General features: G+C 39.6%; 1 protein-coding gene across 2 annotated transcripts; it reads right to left on the reverse strand.

Annotated features, from left to right (window-relative positions):
* Positions 1-2280: 2280 nt before the first annotated feature.
* On the reverse strand, positions 2281-18617 carry LOC139741682 (diamine acetyltransferase 1-like). Of its 2 annotated transcripts, none has more exons than XM_071652263.1 (4): positions 18302-18617; positions 9380-9509; positions 4081-4121; positions 2281-3736 (listed from the first exon to the last, which is right to left on the reverse strand). In XM_071652263.1, the coding sequence occupies exons 1-4, from the start codon at positions 18414-18416 to the stop codon at positions 3678-3680; spliced, it is 345 nt and encodes a 114-aa protein (XP_071508364.1). In that variant the 5' UTR covers positions 18417-18617; the 3' UTR covers positions 2281-3677. The 2 variants fall into 2 exon arrangements, with proteins under 2 accessions (XP_071508364.1, XP_071508363.1); XM_071652262.1 differs by having other exon boundaries at positions 9294-9509.
* Positions 18618-21439: the final 2822 nt, after the last annotated feature.

Below are 21439 nucleotides of genomic sequence, written 5' to 3' on the forward strand. Positions count from 1 at the left end.
TGGTACCACCTGAGGTGGCAAAACCTTTTTGGTGTCATTTTGTTTGTCGGGCATAGATATGCTTATCAAGCTATGATAGCATTTCCAAATGAGTAGCTTAGTCATAATAAATGAATTTTTAACCACTTTGGTCTCGTTGTTATATCCCTATACTTCTGAATCGAAACTAACCGCTATACAAAGAAGAGCACTGTCTTCTGTATGTTTACAGGTGTTCTGTTGTAAACGCGGTGCGCTTAGTCTTTATTCAAGGCAGCGAAGGGAATATCCAAAGGTTATGATGTCCACAGCGCTTAGTCTTTATTCAAGACGGCAAAGGGAATATCCAAATCTTATGATACAGTGTATATTCTTTTATCTAAAAACAGCAACAACAAAAAAGCAATTCCTCGTGAATTTTACCGTATTTTTCAATTATTTATCATTTTCCGGCGAAAACGCTACGGTGAAAAAGCTAACACCACGCCAATATCGCTTTATTTCCATCCAACAATAAAAGATAATGCAAAAACAATGCACTGATATACACTACAATACATTATAATGAATAATATTGTAAATGTACAGAGTGTTTTTGTTTAAGACTGATGTATTTGTTGAGAGGGTAGTATAAAACAGTATAGATAATCCCTTTTATGAGGAACTTTAGATATGATAACGGTACATTGGTCTAGATAAAGACTAAGCGCACCGCGTGACAGTTGTGGACATCATAACCCTTTGGATATTCCCTTCGCTGCCTTGAATAAAGACTTAGCGCACCGCGTTTACAACAGAACACCTGTGGACATACGGAAGACAGTGCTCTTCTTTGTATAGCGGTTAGTTTCGATTCAGAAGTATAGGGATATAAAAACGAGACCAAATTGGTTAAAAAATCATTTATTATGACTAAGCTACTCATTTGGAAATGCTATCATAGCTTGATAAGCATATCTATGCCCGACAAACAAAATGACACCAAAAAGGTTTTGCCACCTCAGGTGGTACCAACAACCCATTTTTCGGGTCTTGGCTCATGGACTATTTGGCGGAGGTATAAAAAGATCACTATTAGAAATGAAGCGTGACCAAAGTGATTTGTCAGCATGTTTGTCTAATTTTCATGCGCACCAAGGACATTGTATACAACATTCCTTTGGTGGTTTGCTCAAAGCTGTGTTCCACGTAACGTCAGGTGTGTTGTGAATTAATGACGTCTGTACAAACAATAATAGAATGACGAATGCCAAGTGATCAGTGACATGGATGGGCGCATGAGCCATTCAATGGAACTAAACTGTATGTGACACACAAAAGAAAACAGGTTTTGTTTTCAAAGATTGTAAATCATAAAATCAGTCGCCTAACACGACAACGTCAGTGTCTGATACACGGTACATGGACATTATACCGGGTGTCCCAAAAAAAAGCGGAACGGTGGATTTTCAGTACCTTGCGGTCTAAAAGTTATATATCTTTTGACATCATTCAAAAGAGCATCTCCCGCAGAAGACTATGATATCAAAATCATCAAATTTGGTTCAGTACTTTTTATTCTACGCCAATTTCTGAAAATGCAGTCATTGCCAAATTTCGCCGGATTTTTGCGACTTATGAGATAATAATTTGAGTGCACTACGCGATCCATACGGTGAATATTGTGTAAGCTCGGTGATCCGTGTCAACAAAAGATACTGCTTTCACATTGGGAAACCCGTGTGTGTGTGTGTGTGTGTCTGTGTGTGTGTGTGTGTGTGTGCGCGCGCTCCCAATATGAAAGCGTTATCTTTTGTTGACATGGATCAACGAGCTTACACAATTCACCGTATGGAACGCGTGTCGCACCCAAATTATTATCTCATATAAGTCGCAAAAAATTGAAAATTACTGCATTTACAGAAATTGGCGTAGAATAAAAAGTGCTGAACCAAATTTAATGATTTTGGTATCATGGTCTTCTGCGGAAGATGCTCTTTCTAATAATGTCAAAAAATATATCACTTTTAGAACGCAAGGTACTGAAAATCCACCGTTCCGCTTTTTTTGGGACACCCGGTATATACCCTACTATGGATTTTGTGTATACTTACATGTAACAGTAATGAAAAACGTACAGAAAAGAAAAAGAAAGCAAGTGAAGAGGGAAGCCAAAAATGTAAATGGCAAATTGCACAACACCTAGACTACGTATTATACGGTATATAGAACATCATAGAAACCTGTCCAATACTCTCCTTGGATTCGCAGTTACCTGTGGGCTTCCATACATACATGTACAATGATTTAAACGTACTGTAGTTCATAGCAATGCAGAAGAAAACAAGCGCCGATTTCAGTTATACAGAGCTACCAAGTCTCACGCATTCTGCGTGAGACTCAAGCATTTAAGGGCCATCTCACGATCTCACGCATGGCACCCATTTTTCTCACGCATCGGGCAAAGTCTGCAACTTGGGCCTATAATAATGAGCATAGCTCAAAAGATTAAAGTGATAGTTACAATTGAAGGTATATTTCCCTTTTGTCTTTCAAAATAAGTAAAAAATAGTCACTTTAAGTATGCACCTGATCGCACCATTAAGAGCTAAAAATTGAAAAAGCTCCATACCGTGGGAGGCCACAGGGGAAAAAAAACCCTCCCACACCCTCGCTAGCGCGCACATTCGCATGCCAAGATGCCGAGCCATGAAAATCTCACTCATAATTTTTTTTTGAACTTGGCATCCCTGGTTATAGTTCTCTTTTTTCCCCTTCTCGACTCTGCAAGCTACATTAACAACGTTGTTGTTGTTGTTGCTGTTGAGGGAATAAGGGTTCGAAATTTCACTGTTGAAAGCGAAATATCGGTCTAGTCTGAGTATGCATTATGTAAATGTGTATAACACAATGCACTGCTCAGACAGACACGTGCTAGTGAGTGAAATGGGTGATGGCTTTCTCCACTCGAGTATAGCATTATGGAAAATGTGATCTGACATGACGAGATAATTATATCCCATGATACAAGACTATACACTTTTCTTTCGTTCTAAATGAGCATTTTTTTTTTTCTTATCATTTCTGATCACTTGTGAGTCAAAACACCTCAAACAAAGACAAAAAAGCACAACGGGATTGCATCGACCAATAATATGCAGGTACCAAGGACCGCATTGCACCCTTTTCCCTAACATATACCACCTATTTCACATAGTATCGAGTACAACTTTGTTATCGCAAGTCCGGGAGGTAATGGTGAAAAAGAGCTACAATAGGTGTGCAGCATGGGTATCGGGGTCATCACAACCACAAGACCGACACCCATGAATCATACAGCCCATGAGTCCTACAGGCAACGAGTTCGACACTAAGCAAATAAAGCCCATGAGACCGACACTATAGGTAAAAACAGCCCACGAGTTCGATAGATAGGCCTACAACATGGAGTCTCGTAAGCCTTGTCTGCTTGGCGTCGGACTCATGGGCTGTATGATTCGTGGGCTGTATAACTCGTAGGCTGTATGACTCGTGGGTGTCGGTCTAGTGACGCGCACCCGAATTAGTCTGTGTTAAAGGTGATGCTGACTCCGGGCGGACAGCGAAACTCCGTGTCAGACGCGAATTTCTTCAATTCATCTTTTTGAAGCTGCATGTATTCCCACTGTTTAGTCTCGGACAGGTTGGTGGCGCCGATCTTGGAGTAAAATCTCTTGGTGTCATCGTGCCAGCCCAGGACGTCCCAGTTCATCAGTTTCCCGCCGCACGACAGGCATTCCTGTGGGGGGGGGGGGGGGGGGGGGGGGGAGATGGGGATCCAAAATAATATTTGAAGTCATAAAGACAGGCCACTGTTTATTGATCATGAATACATACAGTATTACTATACAACTGTACATAAATGCATACATATAGTGCACATCCTAGGCAATCGCTTATTGGACCTACAGGAATAACTTCAATGTTATGTTTTCAGGAACTCACAGAAACGTACTAAGATCTAACAACAAAGCTGGTGTTTTTGAAGTTTTCTTTCCAACAATTTTTGAAATAAGGTAAATAAGGTAAAAGCTGGGTGCCAAGAGGAAGAGGGGACAGGCTTACTACCAGCACATTCCTCACCTTTGTTATTCCCTTCATCAGAGCCGTTCCCAGACGTGTGCCTGCAACAACAATAGCAACACACAGAGCCAATTCTATAAGCAGGTGAAAGGTCATTTCAAAGACACCCTTTAATCTCATTTGAAAATTTAGAAACATTGGACCATTGGCGTGGAAAAGTGAACTGCCCTAATCCTATACCAAAACGCTCTTTCACAGTTTCTATATGCTATAGCAAACGATATGCAGAACGCAGTCACATATAGACTGTGGATTTGCATGTGTGTGTGTGTGTGTGTGTGTGTGTGGGCGTGTGTGTGTGTGTGTGTGTGTGTGAGTTCTTTTGATGTTCGTGTTTGTGTTCTGATTTCAAAATCAGTGGCAGTCAAAACCAAGTATGTCAATTAGATGGAGTTCATTGCCCACCACAGTTATCCCCATTGGTTTGATCCCCATTAAAATAATCCTGTTCGTAATGATTAAAATGTAAGAGCTATCAATCTCATTGATAAACCTTTCCGTCAAAAACAGTCATTGCTTATTGTAATCATTATTGCGATTAATATGATTCATTCAATGTAACTAATAGAAAAAAAGTAAAGCAGAGATTTGTGTCAATAGTTCAATGGAAGAGACATAAAGCACTTGTATCGTTGATTGTTGAAAAACTAAAGATCGTTAAACTTTACTTTCTCTGCCGACTCCATTGAGACGTTTTTGTATACAATTCTGTTCCTTTAGTCGTTCTCTATGTCAAACCATTTAAAATGATGAGTGAATGTCACTTAAAGGAAATAGATACAGTCCAACAAAATACACATAACGCTGGGAATACCCATGATTTAAGAGTGACACAATAATGCAGGGTATTTTTGAACCTCGCCGCAGCTGCAGTAACATTATTTTCGACAAGCGCCCTCTTGCAACGAGGTGTAACTAATCAGGGTATCCTAGTCTTGAATAATGCAGGGTATTTTTGAACCTCGCCGCAGCTGCAGTAACATTTCGACAAGCGCCCTCTTGCAACGAGGTGTAACTAATCAGGGTATCCTAGTCTTGATGTCCATTGGCGTTCATAGCCACAGTTTCTCGCTTGCCCCGCGCATTTTTGTTTTACCCGTTTGAGGGCCACATAAGCTTACTAGACGATCTTGGATGGTGACAATATCATCTTTACACAGCGATCAACGTAATTCAGCTGGAGTAATTAAAATCATTGTAAACTAAGGCATCAAATTTTCTCAACAGCTTAACCTATATAACTCGCATAAGGCCAAGTAAAAAAAGAAAGCAGTTTCTCGTCCGGGTTTTTTGAGCAAGGCGATGAGGGAGGTCCTTACTATTTAATATCTTACTATTTTTTCGTGGATTGTCAAAATGTAAGTAATATGTGTTTCTCGTCCGGCAATTCTGAGAAAGGTAACGAGAGAGGGGTTTAACTACTATTTTCTATATCCAATTTATGAAATGAAATATCACTCTGGTAGCTGTGTTATGAGAGACCAGGTCCCAAGTGTATGTCTTGCCTGCTCTCTGTGCATTTTCAAACAAATAGATATATTATGTGCCATACTTGAAACGAAACTTCATGCATGCAGAAATACATTTGCTTTTTCTTTCCACTACAGATGTCAAGGGAAAATGACCATCTTAATACTGGCATTTCTGATACCAGTGTACTTGCAATTCTGATGTATTGTGCTATTAATTGAAACAGGTATAAAACATGTCTTTCTACAAATGTACGACTGAAATTAATTCCATGATATTCAAAACACTGCTTTATTTATCATTTGTGTTTGTGACTTTTTGAGTCCACACAGCTGGTAAAACTATGTATAGTTCTTCACAGTACAATTGTAGCACATTCAACTGGAAACTGGCTTGTACAATTGCAGATGGATGTCAAAATGATACTGATATGGCATTATAGCATTAAACATTTAAAGATGTTTCTTCATGTTCTAAAAAGACATTTGATAATCACTCATCATTTGGATGATGAATGATTGTATACCAAAACTACATAAATGTAGTAAAACATGTACCTGTGCAGGTAAGTCACATTCTCCCTTCATTTCTTCCATGGCCATCATTACAGTGCTACCAAGAAGCAGCAGTGATATAAACAGCAAAATACAACGTGTAATGACAATTTCAGTTCACGCTCATCAAAACTGCTTATTACTTTTCAAAGTTTTGGCTATCAACATTCGTTTGTGGGTGTATATTGTTTGTTTGTTTGTTTCGTGTGTTTTTCCCTCGTGAAAGACGTAGTGATTTCTTCGTATCGAACGTAAACTGCATGTTTACCGTAAATAAGCCATTCAGCTCAGGGGGGCGTTTTATCAACGAGTTCGTCGGAGGTTTTCACCGACAAATTTGCTATCAGCCAATCAGACGCAAGGATTTCATTAGCTTTTAACAGTTGTCAGTGTAAATCCTTGCGTCTGATTGGCTGATAGCAAATTTGTCGGTGAAAACTCCGACGAACTCGTTGATGAAACGCCCCCCCCCCCCCCCCCCCCCAGCTCAGCTACGGCGCATTTGATTCATCGAACTTGCAGTAACCTCTTATAAGCAGGAGCACATGGCGCATTCCTTTAAACTTGAAAGTGAAGCCACGTGTTTGCACATCGGCGCTTCCACACACAGCGCGGCATTTTGCGATCATTGTTATAGCAGACTTTCCGATTCCAGTCAGGGGAATAGGAATTGGAATACTTCGGAAAAGACTGATGTTTAAAATCCAATAAAATGAAAAAAGCCTGAAAACAACGCGTGATTATGTTTTCATAGTAAACGATAATTGGAAACAAGGAACAGAGTACCGGTATCGCATCCGCTCACAAAGAAGCTCTCTTGAGAAGATGAAAGCATTCCACGTCCCCTGCTAGATAGTGGAAGCTTCCATAATCATCCCAGCAAGTTTTTGGAGGTACATACTTGCACTTGTACACATTCATTGCGAGAAAGCAATCAATCAACGTTGAACATTGCGTAGTTTGGCATCTTTATCGTGCTGGTGACCAGCTCGATGCTTCGGCATGTGTCATAACGTTATGTTTAGAGCCTGTAGGCCTCATAAGTCGACGAGTTTAATTCAAAATAGCAAAAATTGAAAAAATACGAATTCTGGTGGAAAAATACGAATTTTGGAGCTGCTGAGTAGTAATTTGTGCTTCCAAAGGTTGGCAGGTCTGGGCCCCGTTTTATGAAGAGTTAGAATTGATTATGAAGTCGATTTCAACTGTAAGTCTATGGCAGACTGTGTAGTAAGGAAAATTGAATTTTGATTTTATCTTTTGATAAAACGGGGCCCTGGCATTAAAGCCGTTCGCTGTGCACACGTGCGCTTGAGATCGGTTCTCTCCATCACTGCACTTCACGATTTTTTTTTCCAGCTCCAGAACGCGCGCATGCTATGCTGGCTGGCTGGTCTCCTCTATGACTAGTATGTGGTTACATTGCGCAATCAATCTAGCAGCACATGAAGCGGGCAACAGCACGAGAAAAATGTACAGAAGGTGCTCAACGTCCTGTCTACACCACGACGTACCGAGTGCGCTGTACATCACAGCCCAGGCCGCGCCCGCCCGCGCCCATCCAATTACAGTTCAACTGCTTTGTGGGTCATTCCTTCTTGCCGAGCTCGCAGTGTGAAATGCATGCGTTTTTACATACGCACTACAGAAGCTACAGCTGTACTACAGCTATAAAGTAGAGGACGCAAGGCGTAATTAGAAATGAGACATCACGATTGGTAGGTGAACTGTCAATTTATTTTTTTTTTCGGCGGCCGAAAAAATAGTAAAATATCGAAAAAGTCGATGCGGCAACTGAAAATCGATGCGGGCGGGGAGCGGGCTGGGACGAGAATTATGAATTTCTTGGTATTTTCAGCGCCATTTTGAAAATAGTAAATAGTAAAAAAATCGACGCGGCGGCCAAAATCGATGCGCGCGAGGACGAGAAACTGTTTTCTTTTTTTACTTGGCCTAATGCAAAAGTTGAGACAAATGCATGCGTAACTGTTTCATGAAAATATGACAGTCTGGAAGGATCTATAACTCTTTGATAATCAATATACTGTTTGATAGTTAGAGAACGTTCTCAGTAGAGTTTGTTTGACGCTATGCTTTCTTCTCGTTTGTTTGCTTTTGATTAATTTAATCAACCTGAATATGTAAGAAGCTACCTCTCAGTCCACCATCTCAGATCAGCAGCGGCATATACTATTATGAAAGTAATAGTCTTCACTGGTTTGGCGCTTTATTGACCATGGCCTACAGGCTATAATCATTATCATTGTTATTTTTTACCGTCATCATCACCATTCCGCTGCACCGAACGAGGTGGCGATTACTCTCTAAAAAAAAATCGAGTGAAAATTTTCACTCTTAAAGGAGTGAATACAAGAAAAAGAGTGAATTTCGAGTGAAATTATAGTGAATTTCGAGTGAAAATGTTCATTTTCACTCATTTTGGAGTAACCTCAGGGATCACTCGAAGATTTTGGAGTGATCCCTGACGTCACTCTAAAACGAGTGAAAATGAACATTTTCACTCAAAATTCACCCCAATTTCACTCAAAATTCACTCTTTTTTGTATTCACTCCATTAAGAGTAAAAATTTTCACTCGATTTTTTTTAAGAGAGTAGTTCCTGGGTTGTCTGACTATAGAGACAATTCAGGTAGATATTTATGACTGCATCAAGTGCCTGTACAGTAGGCCCTACTTTGAATCATGTCTTTATGCCACAGAGACTCCAACCCCAAGCATTCTAACGCATGGACCGTTTATCTATTTATTTGAATTACAAGGGTCTAGGGCAATTACCCCCTGGGCAATTACCCCGCACCCTTCCCCTGGCCCTAATCCTAATCCTATCCCTAACCCAAACTCCTAACCCTAACCCTAACCCTAATCGTTACTCTAAGCTTACCACTAACCAGTATTTAGCCGGGGGGTAATTGCCCTCTCGGGGTAATAGCCCGGATACGATATCACGATGTGCTTTGCAAAGAAGAACACGTGCACGCAACTTACATAAGAATTTGTTTGTCTTTTTTTCCCTAGTGAGTATACTGGCATGTTGGTGATACAGCTTTGACAGCCATTTGTAAAATAGTTGTTGTTTGGTGTGTAATTCTGTTAGTTTGTGTTGCGTTTTGCTCGCTTTACTACAAATCAAAATAAACGCTTTGACCAACATAACATGATAGGGCATACCTCTATGTCCTTCTTTCAGGTAAAGTGCGTTAAGATAGCCAGCTCGGCCGGTGAAAGTGGCGTGCATGTAACTGACGGACGCGTACCCAACGAGCTCCTTCTCTCGGTTACCAGCTCCCTCCGACACGTCCGCCTGCCCAGAGTCCCCGGATGGTAGGTATTCCGCGACGTAGACCGTTTGGCACGCCTTACTACCGAAAGAGTCTTCGCGGAGATCTGTTTTGTTCGTATAAACAGGAGTATAAAGCAGATGAGAGGGTTAAAAGATTTCTTTATTTCCGCTATATTCCACAGCTTAATCATGTTAATGACAAGTCTTAGATCTGCGACGCAAATGTTTATGAAGTGCCACTTTCCAGAGTTGTCTCGCGCATGTGCACAACAACAAAAAAGTTTGAAACCTGAAGAAATCTTCTCAACCAGAACTACTTGTATACTATCCCTTTGATTGGGAGAAGGATCAAAGTTCAAATACTTCTTCATTGTGAACTGTTGAAGTGAAATGGAATGAATGAATTTCATTATCCCATGCAGTAACAACCATTGTACATGTTTGCGCAAAATGATGCAGTCACATGGAAAAAACACAATTACACCCGATAAAATGGAAGCCAAAAAATATGCTAGTCGAGTCCGGCCCCTTGCAGTATTTTTCTTTGTTATTTTTTTTTTCTTGTACTATCCAGTCATAATATACTGTCAGATTGTTATCATTAATACTATTCTATATGATAGTGTTAAAGGAAATTAATCAACTAGAAATTCATTATACGCGATACGTAGGCTTACAGTATGTCATAAACGACGTCGATTACAGTACTTCTGACAAAAAAACAACAACAACAAACAAACATAAACTATGTTGATGATTATGTCAAGAGCGTATAATATTAACTTTCTAACAAAAACTGTTCTACGACAGCTTTACGAAAACCTGACCTTGATGTTTTCTTCCGGTTATTCTGACTGGTGTAGGTCATTCCAAAAATGTGTACCTTGATGATTCAATTACTTTGCCCTGTCTAAAATTTTGATAATTACATGCATATATTCTGTAAAAACCGTTTTCATAAAATGTATTCAAATTTATGGATGTTTTATTCCCGGGAACACAGAGACGAGCTATTCCATTAACCTGCTTTAATCAAAGAAATATTACTTGTTGCTATAGGTTGGACAAGTCTCGGACAAGCTTTTTATGTTGTCAAGGTTGCCAACAACTTTTGTTTAAAAGGTGTACATAAAATCTGAATATGTCACGAAAACCACTTATTAATGTACAATATTGCAGAATGGATGGGGCAAATTCTCATTCATCAAATCAGGCATAAAACTATCCAAATAGATGATTGTCATGAATATACATAATTTCATGTTTCGACAGACGCATGCACATCATAAAATGGCGCTTGGGAAAATAAAGTCGATTTGATGACTCCTCATTAGCCCCACAGTAATGTTATGAAGAATAAATTTGTTCGAGTTTTGGCCGGAATGAAAGGTATAGTAGAGACACCTTTCTCCTCCTCGAACAATACTAGACCTAGCTATACATGTAAAACATGCAATTGAAAAACATCAATTAGGCCCTCAAGGAGATCCCGTCTTAAAGATACTTAAATCAAGGGCTTGACCGTATCGGGTGTGGACAAGAAAGCTTCCATACTGAATGTTATCGCACTTATTGCCATTTTTTTTTTGAGGGGGGGGGGGGGGTTGAATGAATTGGAAGATCAACTCTTCGAGCTCTAACCTAACCATTGATGCAATGCACTCCCATTATAACGAACATGATTATAATTCTGGTTACAATGAAACGAAAATCCAAGTCCTAAACCCTTTAATATCTATTGTCATCTTATACTTGCTGTTCGGTTATAAAGAACTTTGTTATAACCAAAGAAAATTGCGGGCCCCGAGGACTTCATTATAACGGGATTACACTCCAGCATATTGTGTGAAATTATAGGCTGCAAGAATGCCTTTCAACAGCAAAACTATCATATCAAATTACTATCATTGAATTGATGTTTGGCTAAATCGAGCGCCTCTCGGCTCTCATTCCCTTGTGTGTTGCTCCACTTGTGCATGATTTAGGAGTGTACCGTTACTGTTTATAAAATGTGCATTCATTTTTTTTTCCTTTTTGTATTTATATGACAATTTGGAGCGTTAAAACTGTATTATTTGTGTATACTGAATGTTTGAATGTAATGTATTTTTTTATGTATTATGATTATGTTATTATTTTATCTGTTTTGCTGTATAATCTCTGTATATCTGTGTAATTCGACTTTTTGTCACCGACTCAGATTTTATTTGAATAAAGACCTTTTAATCAATCAATCAATCAAGCAATTTATCTATGCTTGTATCACTTATGGCCTACATAATTAATTCTTTGCTAAATCGAGCGCCAAGTCGTCCCATTGTTAAACCTCAAATTCATATTGATTATCAATTCACCTCCCAGGCTGAATCGAGCCCCAACAGTGTTGCACCACAATACGTTGTCATATACAGCTATAGAGTATCTCCTCTATATCTATAATCTACTCTAGATTCGACTGAATCGAGCGTCAGCCCTTCCAGGTGTTGCACCGCAATAATATGCATAATATCATATTCCTGTGCATACACTATATCTCATAAATATTGATACTCGGCTAAATCGAGAGCCAACTCGTCCCAGGTTGGACCATGATAAATACATCTATCTCTAAAATCATTCATCGGAAAATTGATTCTCGATTAAATTAAGCGCCAACTCTTTCCAGCATTGCATCAAAAATACTATCATGCAGGCCCGTAGCCAGGATTTTTCAAGGGGGGGGGGGGGGTGCGGTCACTAAAAAAACGGACCTTCGGTACCAATACCAATGATGACACACACACACACAATTATATATATATATATATATATATTCTTTGGACGACCGAACTACAAAAGTTGTATAAGAATTTGCGCGCGAAGCGCGCCGCAAATTGTGAATTTTGACTGTTTTAATGACGTTTTAAAGTCTCGAGGAATTTTGTATTTTTGTCTGTTGCATGCAATCGCGTTACGGTATTTCATCTAGGAAATAGTAAAAACTCATTTTGCCAGGAAGTTGCAAAGTTTAATTGTGTTCGAGACTCTGCGCGCGTAGCGCGCCGCAAAATTGAGAATAGTGATTTTCCTGGTGTTGTTTTAACTTTTATTTTTTCTATTGTATACCCGCGTTAGCAGGCCTGAAGCCAGGATTTTTAAAGGAAGGGGGGATGGCGTTAAATAACAAAACGGTCCTTTGATACTGTCCCGGGAGGGGTAGCAACAATTAAAAGGTGGACGCCATGCTCATACATGGACTTTCAAAATGGCCCCTAAACGAGTAATGATCATATGATTTTTTCGGGCCTTAAAAACAAGTATTCCTTAAATGTTTCCTGCACCCTAAAGAAGTACTTCATCATGATTGAACAATATACCATTTTCCCAAATTTCGGCCTTTTTGATACCCTTTGATTATATACGCTCGTACATCACACTTTCCATCTAATCCGTGAGAAAAAACGACCCCTATTACGCGTTTTCTTTAGCGAGTATGGTCACGGTGTCCACCTTTCAGTTGGAGTTTTCCATCCCATTGGATGCTGTTTGGAAGATGAAACATTCACTTTACTATACAGTATATTTGCCGTTGGTATATGCGAGTTTGTCAAAAACGAAAATAAATAAGAAAATTTTTTAAACAAAATGAATTGTAAATGTGAACCATTTATATTTTGCCTCCTTGTGGTAGGATATTTCCAGCATTTCCGAACTTTCAAATAATCATTTTAGATTTAATAATATTAAAGGTAGTAGATCCGATTCGCAAACATCTCCAATATCAGTCAAATGTCATATAAACCATCATGCTAAGAAGGTTTTCTTTCTGAAATTTGGAGGTCAGTGAAATTCAAAAATTAAACATCCGTTAGCCATTGGAAGAAGTTGAGTGCAAATTCAGACCTCAGGCTTAGTGCTCAGATGTTTTCCTATTTGATTTGATCTGTCTTACTGTGCACACTAAGATACATGCTGGAATGGTTATTTCTTATTTATTAAATTATAGTAGCATAATTGGTTACTAGCTGTCTCTAGGCATTTTCGAATTTGGGCTGCAAAGAGATCCACTACCTTTAAGTTAGAAGAGAGATAAGTAAATAATGATCAAATAAACAAACAAAAAAGAATTAGTTTCTTTTGTAATACTATCTGACAAACTTTTTACTTTACCATTTTACTTCATAGCTCAGCACTTTCCATTCTCTCTCATACCCTCTTACCCATAACATTTAAATGAAATACAACTAAAATGAGTTTGCGTGCCTGCATAATACTCTTTGGAAATATTATAAGTGAAAATGTTCTTAGGTTTTGGCTCACTTTAAAATGAGAACCAATAGAACTGTCACAACATGAGAAAATGTATAAGTAATAATCAACACTTCATTTCCGAATTTGGCCTGCAAAGAAATCCGCTACCTGTAAGTTAGAAAAGAGATTAGTAAATAATGATAAAATAAACAACAAAAAAGAATGAGTTTCTACCGCCGTATCCAGAACAGAGCCTGAAACGGTGCAGGCTCAAGAAATCGTTTGTACTAAGGCCAAGTAAAAAAAGAAAACAGTTTCTCGTCCTCGCGCGCATCGATTTTGGCCGCCGCGTCGATTTTTTTACTATTTACTATTTTCAAAATGGCGCTGAAAATACCAAGAAATTCATAATTCTCGTCCCAGCCCGCTCCCCGCCCGCATCGATTTTCAGTTGCCGCATCGACTTTTTCGATATTTTACTATTTTTTCGGCCGCCGAAAAAAAAAATAAATTGACAATTCACCTACCAATCGTGATGTCTCATTTCTAATTACGCCTTGCGTCCTCTACTTTATAGCTGTAGTACAGCTGTAGCTTCTGTAGTGCGTATGTAAAAACGCATGCATTTCACACTGCGAGCTCGGCAAGAAGGAATGACCCACAAAGCAGTTGAACTGTAATTGGATGGGCGCGGGCGGGCGCGGCCTGGGCTGTGATGTACAGCGCACTCGGTACGTCGTGGTGTAGACAGGACGTTGAGCACCTTCTGTACATTTTTCTCGTGCTGTTGCCCGCTTCATGTGCTGCTAGATTGATTGCGCAATGTAACCACATACTAGTCATAGAGGAGACCAGCCAGCCAGCATAGCATGCGCGCGTTCTGGAGCTGGAAAAAAAAATCGTGAAGTGCAGTGATGGAGAGAACCGATCTCAAGCGCACGTGTGCACAGCGAACGGCTTTAATGCCAGGGCCCCGTTTTATCAAAAGATAAAATCAAAATTCAATTTTCCTTACTACACAGTCTGCCATAGACTTACAGTTGAAATCGACTTCATAATCAATTCTAACTCTTCATAAAACGGGGCCCAGACCTGCCAACCTTTGGAAGCACAAATTACTACTCAGCAGCTCCAAAATTCGTATTTTTCCACCAGAATTCGTATTTTTTCAATTTTTGCTATTTTGAATTAAACTCGTCGACTTATGAGGCCTACAGGCTCTAAACATAACGTTATGACACATGCCGAAGCATCGAGCTGGTCACCAGCACGATAAAGATGCCAAACTACGCAATGTTCAACGTTGATTGATTGCTTTCTCGCAATGAATGTGTACAAGTGCAAGTATGTACCTCCAAAAACTTGCTGGGATGATTATGGAAGCTTCCACTATCTAGCAGGGGACGTGGAATGCTTTCATCTTCTCAAGAGAGCTTCTTTGTGAGCGGATGCGATACCGGTACTCTGTTCCTTGTTTCCAATTATCGTTTACTATGAAAACATAATCACGCGTTGTTTTCAGGCTTTTTTCATTTTATTGGATTTTAAACATCAGTCTTTTCCGAAGTATTCCAATTCCTATTCCCCTGACTGGAATCGGAAAGTCTGCTATAACAATGATCGCAAAATGCCGCGCTGTGTGTGGAAGCGCCGATGTGCAAACACGTGGCTTCACTTTCAAGTTTAAAGGAATGCGCCATGTGCTCCTGCTTATAAGAGGTTACTGCAAGTTCGATGAATCAAATGCGCCGTAGCTGAGCTGGGGGGGGGGGGGGGGGCGTTTCATCAACGAGTTCGTCGGAGTTTTCACCGACAAATTTGCTATCAGCCAATCAGACGCAAGGATTTACACTGACAACTGTTAAAAGCTAATGAAATCCTTGCGTCTGATTGGCTGATAGCAAATTTGTCGGTGAAAACCTCCGACGAACTCGTTGATAAAACGCCCCCCTGAGCTGAATGGCTTATTTACGGTAAACATGCAGTTTACGTTCGATACGAAGAAATCACTACGTCTTTCACGAGGGAAAAACACACGAAACAAACAAACAAACAATATACACCCACAAACGAATGTTGATAGCCAAAACTTTGAAAAGTAATAAGCAGTTTTGATGAGCGTGAACTGAAATTGTCATTACACGTTGTATTTTGCTGTTTATATCACTGCTGCTTCTTGGTAGCACTGTAATGATGGCCATGGAAGAAATGAAGGGAGAATGTGACTTACCTGCACAGGTACATGTTTTACTACATTTATGTAGTTTTGGTATACAATCATTCATCATCCAAATGATGAGTGATTATCAAATGTCTTTTTAGAACATGAAGAAACATCTTTAAATGTTTAATGCTATAATGCCATATCAGTATCATTTTGACATCCATCTGCAATTGTACAAGCCAGTTTCCAGTTGAATGTGCTACAATTGTACTGTGAAGAACTATACATAGTTTTACCAGCTGTGTGGACTCAAAAAGTCACAAACACAAATGATAAATAAAGCAGTGTTTTGAATATCATGGAATTAATTTCAGTCGTACATTTGTAGAAAGACATGTTTTATACCTGTTTCAATTAATAGCACAATACATCAGAATTGCAAGTACACTGGTATCAGAAATGCCAGTATTAAGATGGTCATTTTCCCTTGACATCTGTAGTGGAAAGAAAAAGCAAATGTATTTCTGCATGCATGAAGTTTCGTTTCAAGTATGGCACATAATATATCTATTTGTTTGAAAATGCACAGAGAGCAGGCAAGACATACACTTGGGACCTGGTCTCTCATAACACAGCTACCAGAGTGATATTTCATTTCATAAATTGGATATAGAAAATAGTAGTTAAACCCCTCTCTCGTTACCTTTCTCAGAATTGCCGGACGAGAAACACATATTACTTACATTTTGACAATCCACGAAAAAATAGTAAGATATTAAATAGTAAGGACCTCCCTCATCGCCTTGCTCAAAAAACCCGGACGAGAAACTGCTTTCTTTTTTTACTTGGCCTAATACGTCTTGAAGTACTGTGTGATACTGTTGACTCAGACTTCTACAAAGCTGTAAGTGAGAATTTTAACCCAATCCGGCTCATTACCTGTGTTTTTTATGAAAAATATGAATAAGTGTGTGTTTAAAAGCATTAGTTTATGCACGGAGATCGTACAGTTACTTGATAGATGATCTTTTCTCGAATGTTGGTACTAGCAAAAGGGCTAGAAAAAGATGCTGTTATAATTCGTTAGGCATGCATAATGGCCCAATGAGTGTTACAAGAGAACTGGAGTAAGACAGGCCTTTCATTTTGTTTTGTCTCTCCTGATCGTTCGTAAGAAATGCTAATTCATGACCACCTTTTCACAATTTGATTGGAGCATGCATTCATAATGGAAAATAGTTGACATAATAATCTATCCCCAGGCATTATCATGCCAACATGTACTTATATATACATGTACTATATCTTTGTGAGACGTAGATATAAAATGTCTCAGGTTTTCGATTATAGTAATTTCGAGGAAATTTCTTTAATTTTTATCATATATGTAAACTTGAGGCTATTAGATTTTCATCCACTTACCTCTGTTCCTGTGAAAAAATGCAATTGTCAACCTCAATGTCATCCACGAATCGCACGTACTCGGGCGGCCAGTGGAAAAAAAAAAACACCGGTCACACGCGCCAAGGGCCATGGCATGCAGTGCCAATATAACAATAGCTCGCACAAATTGATACATAACATTTGTGTTTGTGTGCATGGGGACGATCCGATGGTTCATACAACAAAAGGGTTTCGTACAATTATTTTTAACATTGTTAAACGTACTCTTCCACATTTACGTAGCATATAATGTGTCTTTATATTTATTTGGATTGTTATCTTGAGAATTGCTAAAAACCGTTATTATGAAAAAGTGGACCTTTCAGAATTTGGGGGGGGGGGGGGGTGCGTACGCACCCGACGCACCCCCCCTGGCTACGGGCCTGTCATGTATTATCTTTAATGTACTAATCATGGAAATGAATTACATACGAACAGTAGGCCTAATTATCGACTAAATCGATGTCAATTCAACATATCAAATGAAGTACACTGATTCATATTTGGACACATTACTGTGCAGGGGCGAATCGAAGAATTCCATAAAGAGGGTGCGCTTTACAAAAAATAAAAATAAAATAAAGGGGGGGGGGGTCGTGCGCCGATTGCGGTCCTCCCTGGACCCGCCACTGCTGTGTATGATAATTATATGCGTTTATGTACGATGATTGCATGAATCATCGATATCTTCGGCTGAATCTGTGTCAACCGCGCGTTGGACGCAGTGTTGATACGATGAATATTCATGTACGTCCCAGCTGCTGGCAATGGCCAGCATGCTAATAAATATTCATAATGTGTCTCAGCACGAGGTCTGCGTCCGGGCACGAGGTACAATTTACTACATGTACTGAGTACACGTATACCTATATAATACCTGTACTACACGTGTATTTCCTCAGCCGAGCGCCAATCTATAACATCTACATGACACATGAACAGGTGAGGGACGATGACAGTCACCAAGAACTATTCACATGACCATAATTGTCACCGCTTTGATCACTTCACCATGCAAGTAAAGCGGCCTGTAGGCCTACCTCCTCGATTTCACTTTACCTTTTAGCGTGAGTGCCGGCGGCGGAGCTTTCTCGTAGACGGCAAAATCCCTGATCAACGATATTATCTCCTCACAATCGTCCACTCTTGCACGGCGTACGACATACGACCTCATGATTGCCTTGATGCGTTTTAGATGTTGAAGACTGCGGCACCTCTTTCAGGACAACAGCGCGAATAGGGAGGTGGAGAATACGGGGAACAATGATCCCAGCATTTGGGGAATGCCACGATGGATGTTACTGCTTGTTGTGGCGATCGATTCACGCAGCGGCTTGGCGCCTTTGGTCGAGCGTTTGTGGGGATACAAGACGGCTCCTCGCATGGAGCGTGTAGTGCAAGTACATGTACTACTAACTATTGTGCAATGGCTATATGCTCGGCTCAAGCGGAAGCACTTGTGTACGTGTGTGTGTGTGTTCATGCATAATCATTCCCTTCCGTGGCATGATAATAGCATAGACAGCCAAACCAAATACATGTACTACTAGTAGTCAATGCTTACATGTAGTAGGACTAGCCGCTATTCACTAAACCTCGAAACTATACCACTGTTAAAAAAACCCCACACATTTCCCACTTTTGATCCTTAATAGTTCGAAAACTATATTATCGGATGACACTGTCATTGATATTAGTAAAAGCTGAATAATCTTGCACAATTTAGTTGGAGGTGATTTGAGTATGAAAGTGTGAATCAGATTCATTAAATCCATGATTAATTTTAAAGTTAGGTTCCATATTTTGGTTGAATTTGAACCCTCTGTACAAAATTGAACTTTACACAAGAACCAGTGATGTGTAGGCCTATGTGAGTGTGTGCCGACAATGACCCTGAACAATAGACATGAATATCACCTCGGATGCCACCTTTTCAGAGCTTTGCTAACTCGGCTTCTGGTCTCTTGCTCCAAGGTACTTGAATGCTTTATTAATATTGCGTTAAACAAATACATACTACTGAACGTTTTCGACGTGCACTCATCGGAGGAGAACCGCACGTATGAAACAAGATGTTGTTGTTGTTTTAGATTTGATGGAACTCTCTGCCGGGTGGGCAATTTGCTCCAAAAAATATAATTATTCAAATGTGCCTTTAAATTCAATTACAAAACCTATACTACTTCAAATTATTTACAAAAAACTAATCACATTTATTTTAATATTTACAAGAGATATATTTACAAAGGAAGGAAAAGGGGACAGGGTTCCGGAAATGATGTCATCTGCCTACTCCTGCATGGAGAGAGATGCGATGCAGGGTTACGCCGTATGAAACAAGAAGCGCGAACATAACAATAAATATGCAAAACGAGCAAACCATTCAAGCAAGCAAAACAGTGCGTACGCTGATTGGCTGACGTCAACATGAGTCAGAATCTAAATCAAAAGAGCGCCAATGTGCGTACAAACTCCTTTTGCCTGCATATGCTGAATGAATGTAGCCTCAAGCATACGCAGGTGAGCGTCGCTCCGGGCTCTACTGACTATGAGGATGCGAAACTGTGACGAGGCTTTATTAATGATAGGCCTAATAATTCATGATGGATTGCCTTGGGCACTACAAGTCTGAATTCATGGTATGTACAAGAAAAAAAAAAGTCAGCATGTTTTCATATGCTGGCGTACGCTTTATTTCAGGATGAATAAAAACTAGCTGTTATAGTGGAATTTCTCATTGTTATCTGATAGAGCATTGAAACCCTTGTCATTGTTTTAGACCATCATTGTCCCGGTATCAACCACACACTCCCACACATACCAAAAGACTCAGTGTGCAAACAGTACCTTAGTGCAAAGTTTAAGTTTTCGTACAAAGGGCTGAAAATAGAGCAAAATCTGAAACCTCACTTAAAAATGAATCTTGAATTTAATGAAGCTGGTTTATGCTTTACCTTTTTCATTATACCTCCACCAAAATCGTGCACTATTCCAGCTGAAGAAACCCGGAAGTGGAAGAGGAGAGATTGGCTGAGGACGTTTGCTTTTTATTGCTTGTTAGCTCATGAAACCCGGAAGTGGGCCTCTTCCCAGTGTTGAAAACGCTCCGTCGGCCCTGTATTCAGTTCTTGCTCATTTCAATATCAGTGGTATCTGATAGTTTTTGAACTATTAAGGATCAAAAGCGGGAAATATTTTTGTCACACCTAGTATATATAGGGGTCTATATATGTACCTTTAAAAAAGTCATGAAGGTGTAGTTAGCGGTTTCGAATCCCGATACAGTGTACCCTATGTGTTTGCTTAATACTTGCCTTTATTGCTGTCAATCCGCTTATGCAATGTCTTCAGTTATATATATGTATTTTTATGAAATAAAATCCAAGTTATTCGCTTGGAATATATGTGGTGGGTTTTCGTCGGATAAATGAACTATATGTACTGTCCAATGATACAGGCCTGCTAACAGAGGGTTCCGCGGAACCCTCTGTTAGGTTGACCAAATAATAATTATTGGTCTTCTTAGAAGACCAATTATAGAAAAAGACCATTATACAATCATATTTTTATATATATAATGTATTATATAAATATTATCATATTGTAACATTATACAAGTATATCATAGAAGCATATTATGAATTACAGAAGAAGACCATTATAGGTTGACCAATTCTAATAATGCTTGTGAAAGTGGGTTATGCGTATTTCTGTTGTTGGATGCACTTTCATATCTTTATTTTATTTCGTGAGTTTACGCAAGAACTCACTGTGAGAGAGCCCGCTCATCTCGCGCGCAGTCATATCGCTTCTTCGCACGTTTTGCACGAGGGAATAAGTTCCCTCATCGCAATCTAAATTAAGTTTTATTCGTCCTTTTTACCTTATCATATCATAAAATGACAAGGCATGGTCTCTTGATTGTCCCAAACTGGCCGACGCAAGCGTGGTTTCCTCGCATGAGGAGAATGCTTAAAGATGAACCACTCTTTATTCCTAGACACAGGAATTTGATTACGCAACCAGTATCTGGGGAACCGCACCCTTTACACGCTTGCCTTGATCTGTTATGTTGCAGGCTATGAAGCTGCCGTTCGAGAACGCTGGCATGAGCAGTAGAACAGTGGACATCTTGACAGCATCTTGGAGGGCATCAACCCAAAGACAGTATTGTACATATATAAGGAAATGGAAAAA

This window comes from Diadema antillarum, unplaced genomic scaffold, assembly GCF_040938485.1.
Source record: "Diadema antillarum isolate AM-2024a unplaced genomic scaffold, OU_Dant_1.0 seq00000945_RagTag, whole genome shotgun sequence".
Taxonomy (NCBI): domain Eukaryota; kingdom Metazoa; phylum Echinodermata; class Echinoidea; order Diadematoida; family Diadematidae; genus Diadema; species Diadema antillarum.

Excerpts from the sequence above, each read along its gene's own strand:
- LOC139741682 (XM_071652262.1), bottom strand. The coding sequence starts at position 18,416 with ATGAGGTCGTATGTCGTACGCCGTGCAAGAGTGGACGATTGTGAGGAG. Across the intron at positions 4,122-9,293 it reads CCTGAAAGAAGGACATAGAG|GCACACGTCTGGGAACGGCT; the intron begins GTATGCCCTATC and ends TTGTTGTTGCAG. Across the intron at positions 3,737-4,080 it reads TGATGAAGGGAATAACAAAG|GAATGCCTGTCGTGCGGCGG; the intron begins GTGAGGAATGTG and ends CCCCCCCCACAG.